Raw genomic sequence first — 25195 nt, 5'->3', positions numbered from 1 at the left:
AAATAAACTCTTAAGCTATTTATCATATATGCAGCAATATAATTTTTTTCTGATCAATTATAAGTGCAATTTCATGCTTTTTATTTGAGACTAGTTTTTATCAAATTAAAAGAGTTCTATCAAATCAAATTGCACACTACAGTATGGGCAGAATCACAGTCCCGCTCTGTATAAAAGATGAGAAATTTTACATCTAATTCTAAGCAGATAAATCAGTTTAAATTTTTAAAAAAATCCTGTCTTTATTGCTTTATTTTTTTAAGGGACATTTTTTTCTGTATGGATTCTTTCAATTAAAAGAAGTTCAGATATTTTATTCAATCTCCATATAATAAGAGTCCTCCATGTAAAATAATTCACATTCAAGTTTGAACTTCTATATTTCTTACATATAAAGAATTTAATCAGCAAAGGTTCAACTTAAAAATGACAACAACAAAAAGACCTCAACTTTTGGAGGAAAAAAATCATCTTTAAAAAATTCATAGCTACTCATACGAAGAACAAAGTCCCTGCGGTTAAACTGAAGCTCTATTCATCCATTGCACTGCAGAGATGGCCACTCAAATTTGGCGATGAACATAGTTTCAGAATGGGTTAAATCATCTTTGATGGGACCAGTGTTCGTGGCTTTCGTGGGTAACAACTGCCTACGAATTTACATCCCCACGATTGTACATACAAGCATTTGCTTCATAAATATCAAAATTGTCCCGATTACATAACCAACAAAATAACACCATGAACCCTGAAAATTTTGGCTACCCACGAACATTTACCACCACGAATAAATTTGATTCCACAATATATTTATGGCTAGTGAATTCACAGAAAAGTTTGATTTTGTATTGAAAAATCGAACTTTTCAAATTGTATAGCTTTTCAAAAAAAATTAACTTACTCTTACCCATGATGAATTAATATTGGGATGAATCTATATATAGATCAGGATACTAACGATGTATGATTTTGGGGATTAATTTAAACTTAACAAATATTACTTCCCAATGATGGCCAATTATTTGGATGGATCTATAGATCTGGATAATGTACATTCCTTATTTTTACGCGAGTATTTAATTCCACAATTTAACCGTTTTCCATCAAATCGAGAGGACATAAAATTCTGAATTTTAAAGGTAATTTCCTGTAGTTTTCATGTCTGAAAAAGCGAGATTTTGAAATTTGACGAATGTGCTTCTCGCAATTTTATGCCGATATTTAATCCTCGCGTTTAATCAGGAATCAACAGTACTGTCTGTGCAAGGCATATGTGTGAATGAAATCAAAAATTAAATTACTTACTCTTCCCCATGATGGGCGAGTATCGGGACGGATCTATAAATAGATCTGGATACTGCCCATGCATGTTATAGGGGTGAATAGGATGTTGGTACGCCACGATTGCAGACATAGGGATCTCAGCTTCATTTTATCCTTGACACAAGAAGGGGAAGGTCAAGGTCAAACACCTTTCACTTTTTTCTTCCTCAAATGATGTCATAAGAAATCTACAATATACAAATGAAGACCAAAATATTAACTTTATCTATTTTAAAAAAAAATAAATCACTTCAGTTTTCAAAAAGATACTGAAATTTAGAAGAAATTTCTAACTTCAGATTTAAGCCAATTTTGATTTAAAAGCTAAAATAATATTGATCATTAAAATGAACAAATAATTGAAAATTTCCACAGATGCAACAGAGAAATTTGCTTTAAAAGTTTATTTCATTAACTCACAAAGTATCTTTAAGCTATAAAACTTTCAACATATTGTTACTGCCAAAAAAAAAATATATATATATACATTAAGTTTCTACTTTATCTATATACATCTAAAACCTATCTAAACCCCATGTTCCATGGAAATTTTTTATATGCTTTAAATTCTTAAATTTTTTTTTGCAATTTTCTTTAGATCAAAAAATATCTAGAGGTTTGTTAAAAAAAAAAAAAGTCAAACGTAGCAAAATTTCTAAAGCCATATTTTTTTTTTTTACCAAAATTTCAAGCAATACAAATATTTTAACAGTTCCAGATTTATCTGTTCCTCTAACAATTATTCACACAAATATCAAGCATCTTCAACAGATATATACATACATTCTCACCTGTTCAGGAACATAACCACAATTATGACACAATTTTAAAACAAACTACAGGTAAGAAAAGCTCAGTGAAGAATTTGCCAGATAGACTAGACGATGAATTTTTATAGTTTACTTCTCCCCATAAACAGATGATGATTCAGTCCAATAATTGCATTAAGACAATGATATATAAATTGGTAATGAAATATACCCAAAGATTCAATGACCTTTCAGACAGCTCAGAACAACTGAAAGCCACGCCTGGCTCATAATTGTTATTCCAGGCTTCTCGATTGATTAACTACATGTAATATGTAAGTAAAGTCTATTGCCTGTAACTTCATACTATTATGATGTCATAATCAAATTTGACGTCACAACTGAATTCCACTCAATAGTTCTATGGGAACGTGTTCGATGTTAAGGGTCCTCCACACACCTGGGAAAGGTTCTGCCTACAAGCCCATTCTTCTATATTATGGATTTTTAGCATTTGTTCGACTTGAAAATGACATAAAAAATCTCACTTTTGGGGGGAAAAAATCAACTTTGTAAATTTTACCGCTGTTCATGAAAATAAAAACCCCTGCAGTATTCAAACTCAGGACCAGCAAATTGGTAAGACTGAAGGAACAACCACAGCGCCACAGAGATAGACAAACAAAGAACTGTATTTGGTATGGGCAAATATCTGCACCCAGTTTTAACCAATTTCTAAGTAGTGTCGTATGAAAATCAAATCTTCATAAATCATATTGTACAGAGGATGCCTATCACTTTAATCTTGATTTTAGTGATCATTGCTCAGTCGCTGTTTATTTATGACGTCACCTAAATGAACAAAGTCCCACAATTTTGCAAACAAATGAAAATATTGTAATTTTTTCTTTATATTTTGCATTAGGAAGTATAGAGCGCAGGCCTGCTCAAGTACGATGTTAAGATTTGTTTTTCTTTCTGTAAATATACACATCATACTAAAAACTGGTACTTGAGTAAGCCTGCGCTCCATGTTTCCCAGTCGAAAAACCCTCGGAAAACACACACCCATATTTTGCTACAAAACATAAATTTATCAAAATAAGACAATCTACATGATGTCATTTCTACATTATGACGTCACTATGGTGACAACCTTTTACGCACTTATTTCCAATATGATTTCAACTATACTCCACCTTATTTTTAAAGTTTTTAAAAAATTAAACTTTAATTTTGGGGGCGAAAAATGCATAATACCGCACAAAGTCCTTTTGGTGGTATTAACTGTTTCACAATGTGCTAAAATCGCCATGTTGTGACATACTGTCATAAAAAGTAGAAGTCACGGGGTGTTGAGGATCCCTAATGGTGATTTCTATTTTCACAGTTTTTAAAATCGTTTATTTTCTTTACATACTGTAGGCAGTCACAAAGGAGGCTGGAGGGTCAACAAATTAGCCATCAGATCTTTTTGAAATTTTTAGATAATGATTTTTTAAGCTACAAACTATTATTGAGTAAAGAAAAGATTCATATATTTTAGCGTTAAAGTTTGTATATTTTCCTTTACCTTAAGTTTATACAGAGCTCTTCTTTATAAGGAAGATAATGTAGTCTAAATATGGCCACGACCATCTAACCCCCTTAATACTCATGAATGATACTGTAAACCAACTTTTATTCGCGGCGACTTTATTTCGCGATTAACTGGAGATGAACTGGATCGCGGCGACTAATTTTTGCGACCAAGCCTTATCCAGACCCATGTTGTGATAATAATCGGACGACAAGGGCTGGTTTTCGGCGAGAAATATTTGCTACAAAAAGGCTCTCGCGAACTTCATGAAAATTTCTCGCACGCAGTTTAAAGATGGTTTACAGTATTGAATTTAACATTATAATCAACTACCTGAATGAAGATATCTTTATTAAGGATTTCAAAAAACAGATTCGTGCATGTGAAAGATCAAGACATATCATAATAATTTTTAAACTGGATGGAAAAATAAATATCCATGTCAATCGTAAGGTTGTTTGAGAATTATATAACCTCTTAATATATTAATATCTGTGACTATTTGTATTGTGTATTATAAATACGTATTAATATTATAAGAATTCAAAGAGTCTAGCGGGGTCAACATATTTACCCTTTAGAGATCTACAGTACCGTCAACGCGGATCCCGTATTTTCCGCGCACCCCCGCGGTCCAAATTGCAACGCGGTTTAAACACCTGTCTCAGGTAAAAACCGCGTGCCCCCGCGGTTCAATCACCCATAATGACAACACCCCCGCGGTTTGAACGATCGATTACAGGTGTTAAAAAGTATCGAAAAGGAACACGAGTTATCTCCCTCGATTAAAAAAATATATTATGCATTAAACATAAATATAAGTTAACAAATGCATAAAGATAATCATGATCCTTTTATAGAAAATCACATAGTTTGAAGGTAAATATTTCTTTTTTTATAGTTGCTGTTTATTTGGTAATACTGGGGTAATATTTGAATTCTAATCATTTAAAGCTGTTATCTGTACAATCTAAGGTAAAATGAGCCATGCCCGCAGGTGGTTAAAAAATCATGCTTTACTAACTTATTGATATATCGATATACGATTAAATTAAATTTTAAAATCTAACCCCAAAAATGTAAAATTAATAAGACTTATTTACTTAAATTAAATATTTTACTTTATAAATATTCAGGTATGTATATTTTTATTTTCAATATCATTTTATCCTATGAAACCGTTAAAAATTCATTCAAAATTTAAAAGTGGCTTAATCGCTTATATTACGGAAAATCACGACTTTATAATTGCTGTAGCAAGCGTCATTGTTTTGATAAAAAAAATTATAATTTGTTCGGAAAATTGATTTCAACCAGTTCTGTAGACCGACTAGTTGTAGCCTCATAAAAACAATTGCTCACAATTAAATGTTCAAAGAAAAATCAGTTCTCCTAATTAAAACACAAAGGAAAAAGGTACTCATAATTAAGATTGTATGATTATTCACATCGCACGGGTTTTATTCAGTTTTAAACTAAGTGTTGCCCTGAAAGATACAGTGTATATACACGTATATTCTGTGATTTTCATAAAACAATGGCTAGGCGTTCTGGTGTGCGTGAAGATAGACATTTCTTTACAAGAATTGGAATGAGGTTGTTACATCACAAAACAATGGGAAGTTGTACATGTTATTAAATGCATACATCTCGAGTTACTTTTAAAAAAACTCAAATACCAACTATTTCTGTACACATTTCCTTCATTGTGTATATTAATTATAAGTCGCGATCATTTCCTGTGTATAGTGATTAACAAACCTAGGGTAGAAAGCCACATGCTCAAGGGGTTTTCACACCTATTCAAGACAAAAGAAAATCTCCAAATTGCGTACGGCTTCGTCTAACCGTACACCTATCTTACAGAGGAGGCTTCTTGATTGAGTGTCGCCGATCTTGATTTTATCTACGATCTTTATGTGTGTGTGAGAGAAAGACTGAGACAGAGAGAGAGAGGGTAATGCTCTTTAGCCCCCCCATCCCCCCACGACGCGACTGCATTAAATTGAAATATACTAATATAAAATTTTTCTAAGTTTGGTATTCATAAAAGACATTGTGATTGAATCCAATATGCAGTTTCAGTCTGAGTCCACGTGCTTCACCTGTCAATCAAATCAGCCCGCGAGCAGCACCACGTGCTTCTTCCTTGATAAAGGAAAACAGTTTCGTTCTATTAGTCTTCGGGGAAAAAAGAAGTTTGTCTAACAATAAAGTAGTTAACACTGTTTATGGTGTTTAGTTTAATGCTTGACACTGTGTTTGTGAAGTTTAGTTCGTATACAACGTTATTTAAACACTGTTAAAAAGAAAACTAATTCTCTCTCTCTCTCTTTTCGGGGGAAGAGACATGTTAAACACCTTTTACAGTTTAAGAAGGCAGTAAAATGAAACAATTATTTATTGTCACTGTTATATAAATTGTTTGATATACGGGTAGAATTCCTGGATGTCACTTGTTGCAAGGAATATCCACCTGCCTCATACCCGTGTATTCTGTGCGTTCAAGCGAAGAGTGATTTCCTGTCAGTGCGATGGTTTCACACCTTTGTGTAAAACAATTGAGACAAATACAGTTAACTTTGACAGTCATTAAACGTTGGAAAGGGGGTACAAAAAACGTTATAATTCGCTACAGATACGACATATGTGTAGTAGCTTCATATTCAACACACATCAAATGATATCAATATCTTTTTATATTTTAAGGGTAAAGTAAAATTTTTCATATTTTGCCGTTGATCGTATGGTATACGTACACCGCGTAGCGTGTGCTTGTCAAGGACTAGGTTAATTGTCTTGAGTATCGACAGCCTCTCTCTCTCTCTCTCTCTCTCTCTCTCTCTCTCTCTCTCGTTATTACTGTTAGTAAAATTGTTTGAAAAACAAATGAAATTCCTGATGGTCACTCGTTACACGGATTATCCACCTGTCTCATATGTACATGTACCAGTGTATTCTGTGCATATAAGCGTAGAGTGATTTCCCGTCAATGCGATGGTTTCACACCTTTATGTTAAACAATTGGGACTAAAGTCAAGTACAATTTACATGTACTTTCACAGTCATTAAAACGTTGAAGAGGTGGAGGGGCGGTTACGAAAAACGGTATTCACAGCTGATACTACATGTACATTTGTGTTGTAGCTTCATATTGAACTCACATAAAATTATGTCAATATAATTTAGTATTTTTAGGGTTGAGTAAAATTTTCATATCATGCCGTTGACCGTAGGTAAACGTTCTCCGTGTAGCATGTGCCTGTCACGGACTAGATTAATTGTCTTGAGCATCGAGAGAGTGCCGTACAACGAGCTACAAACTGATATGGATTAAAACATTTTTGTAGTCGGAAATGTTTAAAATCATTAAAAAATCGAAAAATAATGTTTTATAGTTCTAACCCTCTCCGTCATGTAGATTACATTATAAAAATGACTAAATATTTTTGAAATAATAGGTATATCAACAGTTACATGAAAATTATTACGGGTGCAGATGATTCTTTAATTAAATATCTCTAAAATAATCGATAAGGAGTTTTGAAAACGTGCATTTAAAATACGTAATCATTTTAATGTGTGAAATGAAAACAATACATCAGACATGGCTAGTATAGAATGACTCTCAGTGTTAGGTGGCCGTCTAATTGTCTAATAGCATACAGGTAAAAATCTCCGATCACCTTGTACAACGGTAGGCCACACCGCCGCGGTTTAAACATGGCTGCAGCGAGGACCGCGATGAATTAACCGCGATGGTGTAACGCGGAAAGGATTAAATAACCGCGGGGGGAGCGCGGTCAAATACGGGATCCGCGTTGAAGGTACTGTACCTTAAACTTTTAGTCACAATTTATTAAACTATACATGTAGTAACTCTCATTTTTTTTAAATAAAATTTCCATAAATATTTATCTTAGATCTAAAAGTTCGATACTTTGTTAAACAGAGCTTGATGATTCTCTTCTTATCATTAATGGTCTAAATTAATTAATTAATTGATTCTAAAAACGGTCACAACCTTTTAACCCTCTTTAACTTTGATGTTCAAGAACAGAAAAATTAAAAATGGAGCATTATGGGTCAAAATTTTAAGACACCGTACATATATACTCAAATACTTGAAAGTACTCAATAATCAAACACTATTCCATTTCTATAAGGTCATTAATTTGACAATTGGGTTTTGTATACATTCTAACGCTTAAGATTGCTTTATAAAGAGCCTCATCACAAGAAGAGGAAGAACATACTTGAGATATAAGGAGATGAAAATTAATATTAAATACATGCAAACGAGAGTTATCTGGATGGGAATATTAATCTGCACAGGCATGCAAATTTTCTATTCACAGCCAACATGTGATCTCCATTCCCTCTAGAGAAATCGGCCTTCCTGACCTATCACTGAACTTTTATAAGCTATATTTACCTATCCAAGCATGAAGGAACAAGATTTGATAACAATAAACATATCATAACTTCATACTATTAAACTCAAAAAATTTAACCCAAAAAAATATTGCTATTTATGAAAGGTTTTTTGTTTTCATTAAATTTTTCTTAATCTTAAGGAAGTTATTTTTTAGTTACATTAATTTGCAACTCTGGCATATTTTTTTAAAAGGGGGGGGGGATGAATTCATTGATCACTAAGTATCTCTGATTTTACAAATACTCTTTCATGAATGAAAATCAAAGTACTAAAGATGATCATGGCGGAGTTAATGATAACATTAATCTTCAAATGTATTTCTATCAGTCAATTATTATAAATCATTGTTACTTAAATCTAAAAAGTCCAAATCTTTTAAATACTTTTCATATCAAATAGTCAACAAAATTTAAATATCATGCCATGCTTTTCCCAGAAAAAATGATTTACAATGTCTTATAGCACTGAATTTTTAAAATTTTATCAATCTAGGAATGCTGAATTTGACAAATATCACCAACCCGTTTAATTTCTTAAAACTTTAAATAAGAACAAATTAAAGTGAACAATCTTAGAGTTATCTCTCTTCATTGAAGGGTTCAATTTGTATCTTAATATGGATTATGATTGTATGTTATACACATCCACACACATGGTATCCGGCCACATGTTAACAACCAAATACTGACAGAGGTGTATGTGTAATTGGTTCACACACACACACTCCAATGTACACAATTAAAAATATACTGTGTTTCATCAATATTTGTGTCAGAGCACCAATGTTCATAAATTTTGCAAGTGAAAATCATTGCTAAGGCTTTATGGGACACTTGTCATTATTAATGTTGATATAAGTACATTATAATCAAAATGTTCAAACCAAGCTGTTTTCAAGAATTTTCAAATTTTGCAGTATATGACAATCGAATAGGTTGTAAAATTAATTGGCAAGGTAAAATTTCTAAAATCCCAAGCGGGATTTGAACTCACAACTAACAGATTCAAGTTAAATATTACATGCTCTTAACCCATTGCACTACATTAGGTTGGGTAACATATTGTTAAAAAAAGAAATAATAAAATTATAGTCAATTCTATTGTTCATTTCTATAGGAAGTACTTCACAATATGGAGGTGTCCCATACCACCTTACGGATACGTAGATTTGTATTTATTGATCATCCATAAATGATAAGTAATCAGAATTTACACTAAAATGTACATGTGGTCATATTTCATATATTACATGAAGTGACATTTACCAACACAGTCTGAATGCCCTTACATTCTTTGTACCCTTTCTCTCATTGCATAGAGCTTTCAGATCAGGACAGATAAGCACTAAATTTTATAGCTAAAACACTTTGCACTGCCCCCATCCCCCCTCCCCACCCTTTCCCCGAAAAAAGTAATATTTATAAATATATAAAATATAAACTTGTCAATAGTAAGCCATTGTAAGGCCAAATTTGTCTTCCGATAAATCAGCGCTAGGTGATGATAAAGGATAAACAAGATTTTATTGTTGACAACACCTGAAAGATGAGTATATCTATGTTCATCATAACATATTTACCTGCTAGCACAAGGCGTGCCTTCATATTTCCTTGTATACCCATCTTTCTGTCAGGAATATAATGTCCAATAAATAATATACATACAGCTTGCTGTATCATTGTAAGAGAAAATGATGAACTCGATCCAATAGGAAATATGTAATTATTTAATCCATACAAAAAGGCATTGGAAAGTAAAATTCCTCAAAGCAGTAACCGAAAAAAGCACATTTTCTCCCTCTTCTTCAAAATATGGTGAGAAAAATTATAGATGCCCTAAAAACTCTCTTTCTGGCACTCACAAATTTTTACACAATATATATACAAATAGCTGTAATAAGCCTATAAACTTATGAAAGCTAAACAACTTATGAAGGCTAAAGGTGTATAAAAAAAAATATAGAGAAGACCTCCACCAGCAAACAAACAAAAACAACTGTCAATCAAGGGGATCATGTGAGTGAGTCAGTATATTTCTGCTTTTTAAATGGCTGTGTACCTAAAAATAACCCCTCTTTGTATATCGGTAGGCTGTTGACCTCTCGTTGACCAGACTAAGGCGATTTTTTTTTTTACGGAACAACTCCTACATGGTGAGTTGGCCATATCCCAGAGTTCATCTGCCTAAGCACATGTACTAGATGCCATGATAATTCAAAAGGCAGAAGAATTTGGAGAGTTGTTTTTTTGGGTTTTTTTCTGGGAAATTTTTCTTCCAGGCAGAAATTTTCAAATTCAGTTTTGCTTAGAAGAAAGGCTGCTATTCTTTTTAAGTTCTTCAATCTTTTTTTTATTCTTTCTTTGATACACCTAACATCTTCTACACAAGAGGTTATCTGTTGTACATGATATGATCTGAAAGCTTTTCAACTGCATTTAACAATTAGGTAAAAGTTTTCTTTCAATTGTGACATATTTATGCTATCATTACCAAATTAAGGAAAAAATAAGTAAAAATCCTTAAGTTCAGGAGCACACAACAATCCTATGTCCTTAAGATTCCTCTACAAGATTTTTCAATTTGTCTCCTAATATCTATAAATGCGCATCCTATTCTTTCTCGCAGGCGCTCTGCTTCACCGATTTTTATTTCCTTGAAACAAGAAAATGCGAGAGAATTATGAGAAGTGGGGGAGATCCTTGAGCAAGCAGGATGTCGACTGAACCATGAATGGGCTACAATGTATCGACTCCTCCCCAAGGTTCCTCCAAGGTCACCAGACAGGCCTCACTTGAAGTTCGCACAGGCGGAAAAATTTTTTATCGGTGTTTTAACTTCTCAAGGAACTGGGTGAAATAGAGGTAGTCTTTCATGCTCACCCAAATTTCTTTCTTAAATTCAAAGTTCTTGAAGAACCAGGTGAACTAGAGCTATACCAGCTTCTAATCCATATACATATCTAATTTATCTTTCCTAAATTAATAAGTGTTTTAACATGTTATGGGACATATATCAATAGTAAAGTGGATTAAAGTACATTATTAATAAAATACTTTCACCAGTTTAAAATTTTTTTAATTTTACAATATTTAACCAAAAAATTATGATTTAAACATTTTCGGAAAGGTAAAAATTGTAAAATTCCTAGCAGGATTTGAACTAATGACGTACAGATTTGTAGTGTACCCTCTAATCCACTCTGCTACACTGCTAGGTGACGATTTTGGGAAAGAAACTTTTTTTTAAAGATTACACTTGATTTCATTGTTTATTTCGATAAATAGCAAGTCACAACATGGAAGTGTTTCCTTCTGGAAGAACCTGAGTAAAAAGAGCAATTGTCCTTCAAAATAGCCCTGAATTTATTCCCTAAATTTATGGGCGTTTTTACTTCCGGAAGAGTCAGGTGAAAAAGATCCAGGCTCTCATCATCACTAAATTTTCCGACTTAAAATTTTAGCTTCTTGAAGAAAACTGCTATTCATATTCAGCCAATTTTCATTGAATTCCTAAATAAGTCCACTTTAATAACGTAGCCAACGAAACCACAGTGAATGTATTGACATCCAAAATTAGTCACAACCTCTTTAGTCACATTTGATGCAAAGCAAAAATTGATGAATCACAAAATAGTCAGCCATTTTAATCACACTCTTTGCAATCAATGTAGTCCTAATCCATGCAGTCCCATCTATTATGTTATGAGAACCACTTTAGTCACACCCAATGCAGTGGATGTAGTCACAATCAATTTAGTCACATTCTATGTCATCAAACCACTTTAGTCACACTAAATATTCACAATCAATGTAGTCACAGACAATACACTGACAGACTTAATGTTGTTACATGAATGTAGTCATCGCTATTTTAGTCTATTAGTCAAACTCAATGAAGACACAGCATAAATTCTACAGTCAGAATCATTGTAGGGATGGGCCTTATATAGTTGCAGCCCATATTGGCTAATCCAATATAGTCAAAATCAATTAATGTCAGACACATTCAATAAAAACAAGAGTGTTTATAAGTTGCAACCAATGTATTCACACTCAATTTAGTTATAGCCAATACAGTAACATCCAAAATAGTCATATACTGAAGTCACATTCTATATAGTCATATACAATATAGTCATAGCCAATACAGTAAAATTCCAATATAGTCAAAGCCAATACAGTAACATCTAAAATAGTCATAGACAATGTAGTCACATCCAATATTAAGTCATACTCATTGTATGCACATCTAATGTTTTCACACTTAATTTAGTGATAGCCAATACAAATTACTTCCAATATTACCATAAAAATTGTAGTCCCGTCCAATATAGTCATACTTCTTGTAGGCACATCCAATGTTGTCACAGCCATAATAGTAACCACAGTCAATGTAGTCATATTAGTCACAACCAATGTATTTACACCTTTCAATGTCAAGCCACTATTATCCCACCTGTCTTATTCAATCAAACTCATTATGTAACAATACTCCCAGCAGTCACACCTGATGGTAGTCACACCTAATATAGTCATATCCAATCCAGTATTAGACAACAATCACACCTTAAATGTAGTCACATCCAATGTAGTCTTAGAAAACAGCCACACATAATGTAGTCATATCCAATATAGTCTTAGACAACACTCAAACTTAATGTAGTTATATCCAATGTAGTCTTAGACAACAGTCACACCTAATATAGTCAAATCCAATGTAGTCTTAGACAACAGTCAAACTTAATGATGTCGTATCCAATGTCTTAGAAAACAGTCACACTTTATGTATTTATATCCAATGTAATCTTAGACAACAATCACACTTAATGTATTTATATCCAATGTAATCTTAAACAACAGTCAACTTTAATAGTCATAACCAATGTAGTCTTAGCCAACAGTCACACTTAATGTAGTCATATCCAATGTAGTCTTAGACAACAATCACACAATGTATTTATATCCAATGTAATCTTAGACAACAGTCAAACCTGATATACCGTATATACTCGCCTATAAGTCGGATTTTTGGGAGTAGAAAATTGAGTGAAAAGTGGGGGTCCGACTTATAGGCGAGACATAGTAAAAAAAATTTCACAAGAGAGAAGTAAGTTATATTTCTTTTTAAATAATAAACAGATTATGATAAATGCATTGAACCTGTGTTCATAAAAAGAAAATTCAAGCAGTCTGTTTTTCACACCTAAGGTGATAATAGATATAGGGGTCATGTCACCTAAAACAACACAAGCCAACACCCCATTTTAAGGGGCTAATTACCAACCTAATCAGTCAGTAAGAAAATAAATCACTATCATCAAATTTTCAAAAGGACTCTATTTTAATATCTGGTAGTTTTGAAGCTATTAACAACTTGTAATTAGTGTTACAAAAAATAATGGCATTTAAATCAAAAGTTATTAACATCATAGACCCATGATAGAAATAGTCTAGAAGAAATTATGGGGTGAAAAAAAGGACAATTTTTTTTAGAACTCAAAACATGTATGATAAAATGTGGTATTTTATTGAGAGTATCTGTACATCAATTGTCCTGAAAAAGTCACCCGACTTATAAGGGAGTCAACAGCAAAATCTTCAAATTAAAGCTGGAAAAAGGCAACCGACTTATAGGCGAACCGTACTTATAGGCGAGTATATACGGTAGTCATATCCAATGTAGTCTTAGACAACAGTCACACCTTATATGGTCAAATCCATTATAGTCTTTTAGAGAACAGTCAAACCTAACATAGTAAAATCCATTGCAGTATTAGACAACAGTCAAACCTTAAATGTAGTCATATCCAATGTAGTCAAATAGACAACAGTCACACCTAATATAGTCATATTCATTGTAGTCTTAGACAACTGTCACACCTAATGTAGTCAAATCAATTGTAGTCATAGACAACAGTCACACCTAATGTAGTCATACCCAACGTAGTCTTAGACAACAGTCAAACAATCAAGTCTTGTATACTATATTTAATGTTTCAAAGGCAATAATTGAAATTCATGTCTATCCAGAAATCATTGTTTTCTACCCTAAATTTAATCCTAAAGTATGTTTTGGAGAGAGAGAGAGAGAGAGAGAGAGAGAGAGAGAGAGAGAGAGAGAGAGAGAGAATATAAATCTTTCATACTAGATTTCTGAACCAGCTATTGTCATTAATGCAGTGAGAAAAGGACAACAAATCAATCAAGGATAAAAGCTTACTGATTTCATCAATATTTATTGAGCAATTATTTTCTGTGAAATTCATTGCTGAGATGATCAACAAAAACAAATGGAAGATTTCTGACACTATAGATTGTATCTTTTCACTGCATGGAGCAGAATTTCTATAAAAGCTACAATTGTCCTGGAAACTGAACAGTAATGAATTTCAAGAAAAAAGATTACCAGAGATATTTCAATTATGACCATGTCTCTATGAAAAATTAACCACTTTTTTCATAAATATCTATGAGAAACTTTCCTTTGCAAAAGTTAAAAATAATTGGCCAAGGGGTTAAATGGCAGATAATAGGCAAAAGACTCCTGGAATGTAAAATTAAACCTACCAATATACGAGTTCTGTCCTAATTCTTATTTTGCCCTACATGTAAATTACAAGAACTCTTATTAGCTGATCTTAATCCACATTATTAATAAGATCTATAAATGAGAACTTAATGCCCCTAGGAATGTCCTTATATCTATTGTATAAAAAAAAATTAATATCCATTTGTAACATGAGATATTTCACTGCATGTACAAACGGTGGTAAAATTTGACCTTTCAAACTGTGAATTCTTATTAATTTTTGCTGAAAGTATATTCCAAACATTTGAGAAATACTTTCTTGAAGTACTTTCTTTAAGAGGAGATTCAACAGTTTTGCATCAAATTGCAAGATTATAAAATTGTGATCACCAAATTTTATGCTAGTTTACTTTACATGTCTGAAAATCAAAGCAAGATTTTAAAACCGCAGGATGCGCTTCTCCCGATTTTTTGTTGATATTAATTCCTCGCATTTTAAATTAGGAATCATGACTATAGTACAAATACAGTAAATCTTGTGTAAAAAAAAAAAAAAAGAAGGAATCCTCAACACTGTGCTTCTACTCATTAAGTCAGTTAATTAACTTCTTATAAGGCGGGCTGGATGCAGGTGTTTGGCCATTTTCATTCTATATGAATCTCCCTTACACAAAGAGCTCTATATAAAAATAATGAAAAAATATTTGGATCCTTCTTTACTAAAAACTATAGTAAAACTTGGTTATAGTGAACACGCTTATAATGAATTGACGCTTACAGCGAAGTGATTTCCATTCATCATGACTATATTTTATGTTGTTAACTTGACGGATATAACAAATTATGCTTATAATGAAGCAAAATCGCCCGTCCCTGGCACTTCATTATAACCGTGTTATACTGTAATTTATAATGGCCAAAATGATCATATGTAAAATTTCAGGGCAGATCTTATGGGTAATTTGTTCACTATCTCTGCAACTTCTCTACAGATCCCCCATGACTTAGACAACACAAGTAGCTGCATCTCATGTCTTATCTGTGACATACTCAACCTCAATATCAATTTACCTAATTTATACTTTCAGTTTCCTTTTAATGATACTGGCAAAAATTTCCAAAGACTTCAGGTCCTCATCTGTTGCATTTTGCACTCCATATGGAATCATTACAAGTAGCAATTTGTTAGCATGTTAATACATGTACCATGAATTATAATTTTTTGGTTCAATAAAAGGTAGGTTTTTGGTCTTATTTAATGTTAAGTTGTGTTATTTCTGTTTTAAGAGTCAAGGAAAAAGCAGACTTGGAATAAATCAGTGTTTGTACAGCACTGTGAACATTGTCCAAAGGAACCAAACTTGACCTTGACCTTTGTCAATGAACTTAAACCCTTTTTGTCAGGTACATGTACAAATAATAATTTATATATATGGCCCTAAATTATCACTGTCCAAAATTTAAAGGGTTCTTCTCAATATTGCAAAGTTCCATAGATTTGACCATAATTCCAAAGAGTTGATCATAGTTCCCAAAAAAATGACCAAAGTTCAAAAGCTTTAAAATTTGCAACATGTGAAAGAGGATGAAAATATGATATTGTCTCTGTAAATCTAAATAAAGACATTTCATTTCATTTAAGTTGTTGGATAGTTTTGTTAATATCAAGTCAACTATAATTGTAGATGGAGATAGTGAAGTTTGAATGTGGGAGAGTAAAATAGAATTGGGGGAGCAGCTGTAAGTAGGAGAGAATTTAAGTGGGGTATGGGGTGGTGACAAGGTTTATTTTCACAGCCCTTTCTCTTTAAAATTCACCATACAGCTAGAACAGCTGAAAAAGTTGAGTGGTAACAAATTATCCATCACTTCTACATTCATTTTTTAAATTAGATATAATTTTTTTAGCTATTAACCATAATCTAGTAAGGCAAAAATACTAAGCTCTAAATTTGGAACATTTCCTTGAACTGTAAACAGAGCTCTTCTTTTCAAGGAGATCAAAATAGTCTACAAATGGCCATGACCACTTAGTCCTCTTAAAATTGGTATCTATTTCATATCCACATGTCAACTGAATGCCATATATGCTTGCCTGCAAATCAATATAGTCAATACCAGTATATCTATCTGAACAATTTTAATCAAACCCACACAAAAGAACACAGAAGAAAAATAAATTTTTAGCTGGATGATACAACGCAATCTGTACGTCACATGGTCTTAAAGTACCTCGTTAAACCCACACCCTGGTGTTACAAAATGACCATTTTTACCTGAGCTCAGGTAAACATGTAACGGCCGAGAGCTCTGAGGTGAGTGACCGGTGATATCCAGCCATAAACTAAACAGCTTTAACATGGAGAAACATTGTTGGCAATATGTGTGCCTACAGGCCTCTAAACTATTGCTGCATGTACAGGGTTTTCTGAGTCACTCAACTTGAGAGAATGTTTGCTTGCAAGTTTTCTTTCCATTGGAACAGTTAAAGCCTAGCTCTTGAAGCCTGCCAAAATGATTCTGTCCTTCAACTGCTATTGCATTTCCTACATTGCACCACAACCATTATCCAATGCACTCTGGATATACTGGTTATTTAACATGTACAACATCAACACAATCTATGGAAGACCTGTTCTACCTGAATAAGACATTCACCAAGCCCCTGCTGGAGACAGTCGCTTTGAAATTAAAGGCATAGAACTGTGTTACTAAATGACATGAAGATGACAGTTCCCTTACAAATATTCATTATCCCAGCATATTGAGCAAACATGTTAATGAAATTAACATTTCATTTTATTTCTTCTGCAATTACATATTATGGTAAAAACTTATATCTGCATTTTGGAAATGGGGGGGGGGGATTTTAAATCAATGATATTTTTATATGGCTTTCTATTCAATTTAGTTCATTATTTTTCTTAATTAAATTACCATATAAACAGTAAAAAAGGTACATTATAAATTTACAAACAATATAGAAGAATATATATTGTGGTAGAATATTAGCATTGAGGAGAACATAAAAACCTTATAAATTTTGGTTAGTAAGGCCATACAAAATTAATATTTAGATTCTCATCCTAATTTGCCAAAAATATGCGGCGGGTGGGCGGACTTTATTTACTATTTAAAAAAAAACCCACCTTTTCACCGTTCATGTTCTAGAAATAACAACTGCTCGCTCTATTCTTTTAAGTTGTTTATATCAATATGAGTACACAAACCCAGTTGTAATCTTTTAATTCCATTTTATTTTGACTCAACTGTCAATGCATGAAGACATTAAATGTATCCTTATGATGACAAACATGACTGGAATAACTCGGTAGTTCACATGTTCAGGCAGCCACTTTTTGAATTTTTTGTATGCTGAGCCCTCCTTCTTTTCCTGAAATTTTTTTTCCATAATTTTCTTTTTTTAAAACCAATTAAAATGCATCGGGGTGGGCCATTTTCAGAAGGGCGGGCGGGGATGAGAATCTAAAAATTAATTTTATGTGGCCTTAATGTACTTCCTTATCAAATAAAATATCAAAAGTAGTCATTACTTGGAATTTGATAACAGACTTCCTCTTTCAGGAAAATATCCTCACTTAAACAAAAGGATAGGATTTTCTAACATAAAACTTCTAGCCAAAAGGAAAAGCAGTTTTCTGAATTTAAAGCTTTTGTAGAATTTTTGATAGTAAATACTGTCAATACTCTGTCTAAATTGACATGAAAATCATGTTTGATAGAAAATATTGTAAATTAGCATTTGCCAGCAAATTTGAAATAATTCATTATTCATAATTATTTTTGGAAAAGGGGATCAATTTCATAAATTAATTAAATGAATGCCATTTCTATGATTTTTTTTTTATCCTTCGACACCAATTATAATTATAAATCTATTAAATATTTTGAAGTACAAAATTGTACAAATCTTATGAATATATAACCAAAAACTATCTATATAAACATAAAATTAATAAATAAACATATTTATGGAACAATCAAAAAAAATTTCTGATAAACAACTTCTCATACAGAATATAACTTGGCTGATAAATAAATTAGTATACAGCAAATTTAACTGCTCATTTCAGCTTCATTGATTTTTATTTTTTTAAAAATATTGGTATTTTAGTGCATTTAAATAAAGAAAAAAAAAATTCTTATCATCCTCTAACTTTGGGGATTTAATCCCAGTCTTTAAATTTTTACTGATACCTACAGAAAAAAAATCAATATGCTGATTTGAGAACAATTAATAATAAACTTTCCCCTTTCATATATCCAACTTCAAATTCTAGTAATACTGAATATAATAATTTAGTTTGAGATTTAAATTCTGAATATAAATGATACAAATTATGTAATATTTTAATAATTTTAATTAGAAACACAAATGAACAGAGCACAATATTATGTTTCTTATATTCATTTGTTTTTTTTTATCTCTTATCTAGAATATTCATTTTTTAGTTAACTTGACATTTATTCAATTAATATTTACAATCCTTACAATCATTCTTTAAAATTGCAAAGTTTTCTTTTTTTTATTTTAAGACAGATAAATTATTCATTTTTAAAATCTGATTCTTTTAACATTTATTTAATTAATTTACATTCCATTAACTCTTAGCCAATGAAATATCCGCTTCAAAAAAATATAGACGAATGAGAGTAAAGCCGAAAAAATTCAAATATATATACACGCAATACTGATTACCTTTGGTTTTTTTCCTGATTGATAAGAAAGATGAGTGGATGGCTTTTAAATCCAATAACGCTCAATATAATTATATCTCCATAATGATGAACGTGTAAAAAAAAATTTCTTCCTTTTTTTTTAGCTAAAGCACTGTTGTGCGCTATAAACAGAAAATGACCAGGCTTTGAGGTGAATACCTTCTGAGAATTGCAAGTTTTAATATGCAATAGCCAGTAGCGCATGATTGACCAATCAGAACAGTGGATTTCAGCTTGAACAAGGTACCGTAGCATTAGAGAAACCTTGCTGGATAGATATATGTGCGCACACTGCCCGGCTACCGAATTTCTCTTTCTATATTGTCCTTTAAAAATTATTTCTTAAATCCAACATTCACTTTCCATTAAGAAATTATTTTTTTTTTTTTTTTACATATTGAGCTGGTCTAAATAAATATCTTTTTCAGAATCAAGTATTTAATTTCTCTGACAAAATCTACCTTTCGTTTCTACGAAAATTTTTCTCTAGAGTTCTTTTAATTTCATATTAAAACAGTGTCTGACTGCATATGTAATTTAAATTCACCTTTACCTGATATTGAAATAACATTTGACAGTGACATATATAATATCAAATATCTACATAATAAAATGTTTCTTTCAAAATGTATGCACAATTTAAAACTACCATATTGATCAAAAAGTTGTAATGAAAACCATTTCAAATCAATGTCCACGGTTTGTAAAATACCTCACAGATCAATAGGTCAGAGACTTTAAGCTTACATAACCATTCAGTGAAGGACTTACCCAACTTTTCTCACGTGGAAAAAGTAAGTCAGAAAGATCCAGAATTCACAAATCAACTCCTATATGATTAATATTCTACATTCCTTTCCAAAAAAAATAAATAAATTCACAATCCAAAAAACACAAGGTACGTTAAAAAAAAATTTATAAAGGCCTCTAACAATTGAACGATTTAAAAAAAAAAAAGAGGAGATTTTTCCTGCGTTAATAATCGGCCATATACTGGGCTACTGGGTCGATTTCTATTTAACATGGGGGTAATCTCAGGTCACTTTTCAAAAGGTCGAGCATCGAGGGGTCATTCAGAGGCTAAGACAACTAGCCATGTATGTATGTATAAATCTCCTGACCCGAGTTGTTTGTCTGGGCGCTTGGAGTGTCGGTCAATATTCAGATAATTACCATCAGAGCTGACCAATATGCAGAGTGTTGGAAAGGAGAGAAGGGAGAGGGGGGATATCTATTTTTACACTGACCATACTATTGCACCTTTCCTCTTTGAAAGTTTTTATCATAGTCGTTAAAGCTGTTCAAAAATGATCATCTCTTCTTCTAATTATAAAGGAAAGGAGGTCAGGAGGCTATTTGCTCTTTTAAATGAATGTACATATTAATATATGTACTATTGCACACCTCCTCTTGCAAGTTTTAATTACACTTATATATATGTCAAGAGAGGTGATCAAATCTGATATCCTCTTCAAATTAAAAAGGAAAAGGGTGAAGGAAAGGGAAGGGGGTTGGGGTGGCAGTGTGTGTGTGTGTGGGGGGGGGGGGGGGTGTATTTACAATGTCAATGTATTTGTTGGTTTAGTCAAATGTATATATTGACATTATACACTAATTATGCACCTCAATTATGAACTTATGTATTGCTGATGTGCATGAACTGACAGAAAAGGCTAAGGTTCCAGTGAGACTCATTAAAATGCATATCATTAAACTTACATAAATACTTAACATAGCAATTGGGTGTACATATTTTGTAAAATGTGGAACTTAAGATAGGATACTTATCTTTTTTCTTCAAAATCAACTTTTTTAAATCAGATATTGGTTTAAAAAATTTTGTCCTGAATTTATTTTTTTATTTGTTCAAACTGTTCAAATTCACTGACTAATACAACCCAGGATATGAACTAACATCTGTATGCATGCATGTAACTTATCATGTCGCTTAATGATCAGACATCGTGGTAAAGATAACATGCAATCAACACAGATCCCTGATCACAACAAAGCCGGATGTTTTTCTCTCTGTGTACAATTCTCTCTCTCTCTCTCTCTCTCTCTCTCTCTTTCTCTCTCCTGCATCTATCACACCCATTTTGCATATATCTCACCTATCTTTCCCTCTGTATACACCTTCTCTCTCTCTTTATAGTGATTACATCAATCTCTATATATACATTTTTATTTCTCTTTCTCTCATTCTCTCTCTCTCTCTCTTTCTAGTGATTACATCAATCTTTTTATACATCCATCTATCTCTCCATTACATCTCTCTCTCTCTCTCCATTACATCTCTCTCCACATATCTCTCTCTCTCTCTCTCTCTCTCTCTCTCTCTCTCTCTCTACATATATCTATCTCTGATTAACTAAAGTACAGCCCCCACTCACTGTAGCGTTACATGATCTGACTTTGGACTCCTGTCCACTTCTGCTCGGTCATTACTCTCCCTCTACGGACACTCACGGCCTGTTTTCACAAACAGACGGATTTTATCTGCATATACATACAATGCTGTCATTTACACAGCATGGTCAGTGGGGCTTTAAACTTCCCCTTCCTATTTTTTTTTTCATGCTTATGACGGTTGCATTTATATTAAGCTCTGTTGCTGGCCATTTCCCTTCAATATGGGTTGAATGACTGTGGGCTATTATAACTCATCGCCAACTGTGAATTACGATTCCATTGAAAGTAATATCTACACAAAAGTTCTGTAAATCAGTATTGAATAATAGCGAGCGCAGCGAGGCGGCGCGAAGCGCCGCTCGCGTAGCGAGCTCCATAGACAACGTGTACGAACGGAGGAAATTCGAGTTGAAATCTGCACATTGTTCAAAGAAAATTTTGTGGACCCGCGTGAAAACGTTCTACTATCCCAGTGATCCTTTGCGGTGCATAGCAACTTGGCGGAACAGGAAGCGTTTCTAAGGAAAATTCTTACCTGTAAATCGCATACAACATTTTCATTTAACAATAAAAAATCCTTTTAAAAACATTAAAGTAAACAACACATATGCTTACGTAAAAAACTGTACCTATGACGTCATTTCCTTCCCCGAATTTGTCCGACAATTTACGAAAACTGTCGAGCGCAAAAAGTTAAGTATGACATCACAGTGATCTGGCGTTTTATATTCCCGCGATACATTTAGAGGTGGATCAAGCATCTGTACTGAATGTAACGTGTAGGAAGTACACAGTAGGGAGTCACCGTTAATACTGATACTGCGCTCACTATTAACGGTGACTCTTTGGCTGATTAGTTTTGTTTTAATGATTTTTTTTTGCTCAGTAAATACGCATGCAAGTTCCATGCTAAATTTATTGTCATATTGATCCAATCATTGTATACGTTAGGTAGGTGACAAAAACTTATTAAAAAAGAAAAGTCTAATCATTATTAGATCTACGTGTAGCCACGTCATTTTGTAATGAATATATAAAAGAAAAAAATTAAACTGTTAAAATATCTACATGTATTTGTTATATGCAACATATGTGGTCAAACCTTTCAATAATATTGGATATCACACACTAAAAAAAGGGGGAGGGAACATGTCTACAACGTATAGCGTAAAAAATTAAAAAGATTAAAAACAAAATTGATGTCACAGAGGAAAACTAAAACACCGGTAACTACAAGGAACAAAATGAGAAATAACATAGACACACAATTTATTGATTTTAATGATCATTATCAAAAGGTAAAGAAGAGATAAAAAAAATTTAAAAACCGGCTTTGTGTTTATCAAAATATTTTAATAAGTCTGTTTAACATTTTATTAATGCTCAGTGGTAGTTTTTTGTTTAAGTGTATAAACCTAGGAAGGGACCATTGGAATAAAAGTTTGATATCTTCCGGTTCCTTGCGGTGGTAAAAGTTTTCGAGACAAAGCCAAAGTTTTTTGGTTTGGGTAAGTCCACGGGTTGCATTTAACAATGATGACAGATGTGTGACTCCTTCTGCGCTCGCCCCAACGGTCACACCGTAAAACATATTAAAATCATTGGTTGAAATGATCATTTTGAAACTTAAAACAAATTCTCTTCTAGATCCAATATTTTTTGCTATTTATTACTGCTTCAATCGTTATTCTTTTTCCCTTTCATATTCTTATTAATAAAAAAAGTGAAGGAGTAGGTAAATACTGTAAAAGTGGTTATTTTAAATGCTATTAGTTAGGTACCCATTTTCTATGGTCAAACAATACGTCTATATATGTATTAAATACTCAGACCCAGGATTCACCAATCTTAAGTTTTGATTTTTTTACCATAGTCGCGAGGGTATTTTACTGTATGCGGTTTTAAGCTTACCGCGTAAGTAGGGTGAATTTCTTCTGTGCATAAATAACCACTCTATACAGTTCAAGTAATAGAATAAGTATTAAATTAGTAAATTTCAGAACTTCTCAAGCAAACTCTAAATACGCTAGGCTTTACACAAAAATGACATTCCAGCTAAACAATCAATCAAACTGAATCATCAAAGTTCTTATTTCAATAATTCTACTGTTCTTATTAATCTCTTTCTTTAATCTGTAAAACTACTGAGCGACTTCTCAACATCCTTCAAATTAAATGCATTACGTATCACGTGTCATGGGCACAAAAATCTATATAGGCCTCCCTGAAGGCAATTAGAAGGCAGTAAGAAATTAACATGGCAACAATTAAGATTACCAGTACTGATATGGGTATATACATCTTTATAAATCGAACAAATACAACAACAAAAAATTGTAAGTTAGATTGGAAAAAGAAATAAAAAAAGAAAATAAAAGCCTTGTAAAGTGAGGAGGGGACAACATACAAAAACTAAAACGAGATAAGGATGATTGTTAAGTCAAAGACTGCAGGCCTCACACACAATTATATATCATCTCCCAATAGTCGTTAAAATGTTTCTTGTTTCTCTTTGCTGTGGCTATAGAGATGAGGGCAGGTCATCAATATTGACGACTTAATAGGCGCCCATTTCCCGATCGGATTTCTCTCCTTCACATCAGTTCGTTATCTTCAAATGGACAAATGATGTGGAGCATGATTTCCTGATTTACAGAGTTAACTCCCTTTGTTCCAGATTAGTTTAATGTCTACAATTATCTCCCCCTTACCTTATCTTTTATTATGACTGCTTCTTAACACTGATTTCATTAATTTTGTCTACAGTGAGGTTTGAAAAAACCTTCAGAAACAAACTTCACCTTCAGGAGGACAACAAATGAAATACAGAAGAGAGACCTATTAAAAAATACATAATTAGGGCTCGTCTGTCATTTCCATATTCAGACTATCTTATCTTGTTGGAGAAAATCTCTGAATAAAAATAGTCTAATTAAGAGAAAAATACAAAATTTCCAGCTATACAACATTTAGGTTTTTTTTAAATTAAAAAACATATTCTTTATGACTTAGCAATATCATACCAACTGATTTAGATGCAATTGATATTCAGTTGGCAATCACTTTATAAAGAAAAGAAAATCATATGCCGGGGTAGCTGCCACGCCTCAAGATAATGGAAATAGAACTATATGGTATCTGACAATATTACATCAAGTTGGCCTTACAGCAATATGAGCTGTATTTCTTTAAAATTTTGTATTTTGTTGCATGATAGTATGACAAGTCTGCATGTAACTTAAACTTTTAATTAATGGTAAATAAAGTTTGAAAATCTTATATGGAATATATATAGCAAATCAATTTTTGTACAGGATGACAATAATTCAATTTTGCTTCAGTTAAGGCTTCTAAACAGCTTTTCCCACAAAAATATAGCTTATAGAATAGTATAAAAAGCCATGTTTTTTTGTTAGAAGAAAATAA

The 25195-nt window shown here is 32.5% G+C and overlaps 1 protein-coding gene across 4 annotated transcripts in view; it reads right to left on the bottom strand.

The window, feature by feature from the left end:
- Window positions 1-25195, bottom strand: part of LOC128162781 (ecdysone receptor-like) — an 83049-nt gene that overhangs the window by 33701 nt on the left and 24153 nt on the right. Inside the window, exons 1-2 of one of the 4 annotated variants that reach the window (XM_052826162.1) lie at window positions 20129-20364; window positions 1306-1511 (exon numbers count right to left, since the gene is read on the bottom strand). In XM_052826162.1, the coding sequence (XP_052682122.1) occupies window positions 1306-1414 (109 nt within the window). In that variant the 5' untranslated portion in view covers window positions 1415-1511; window positions 20129-20364. Of the gene's footprint in view, window positions 1-1305; window positions 1512-9668; window positions 10094-19337; window positions 19468-20128; window positions 20365-25195 lie in introns of those variants that run through there. The other 3 variants (XM_052826164.1, XM_052826163.1, XM_052826159.1) reach the window with 3 other exon arrangements.

Source organism: Crassostrea angulata, chromosome 9, assembly GCF_025612915.1.
Source record: "Crassostrea angulata isolate pt1a10 chromosome 9, ASM2561291v2, whole genome shotgun sequence".
NCBI lineage: Eukaryota > Metazoa > Mollusca > Bivalvia > Ostreida > Ostreidae > Magallana > Magallana angulata.
This window is presented reverse-complemented; position numbering and strand designations above follow the sequence as displayed.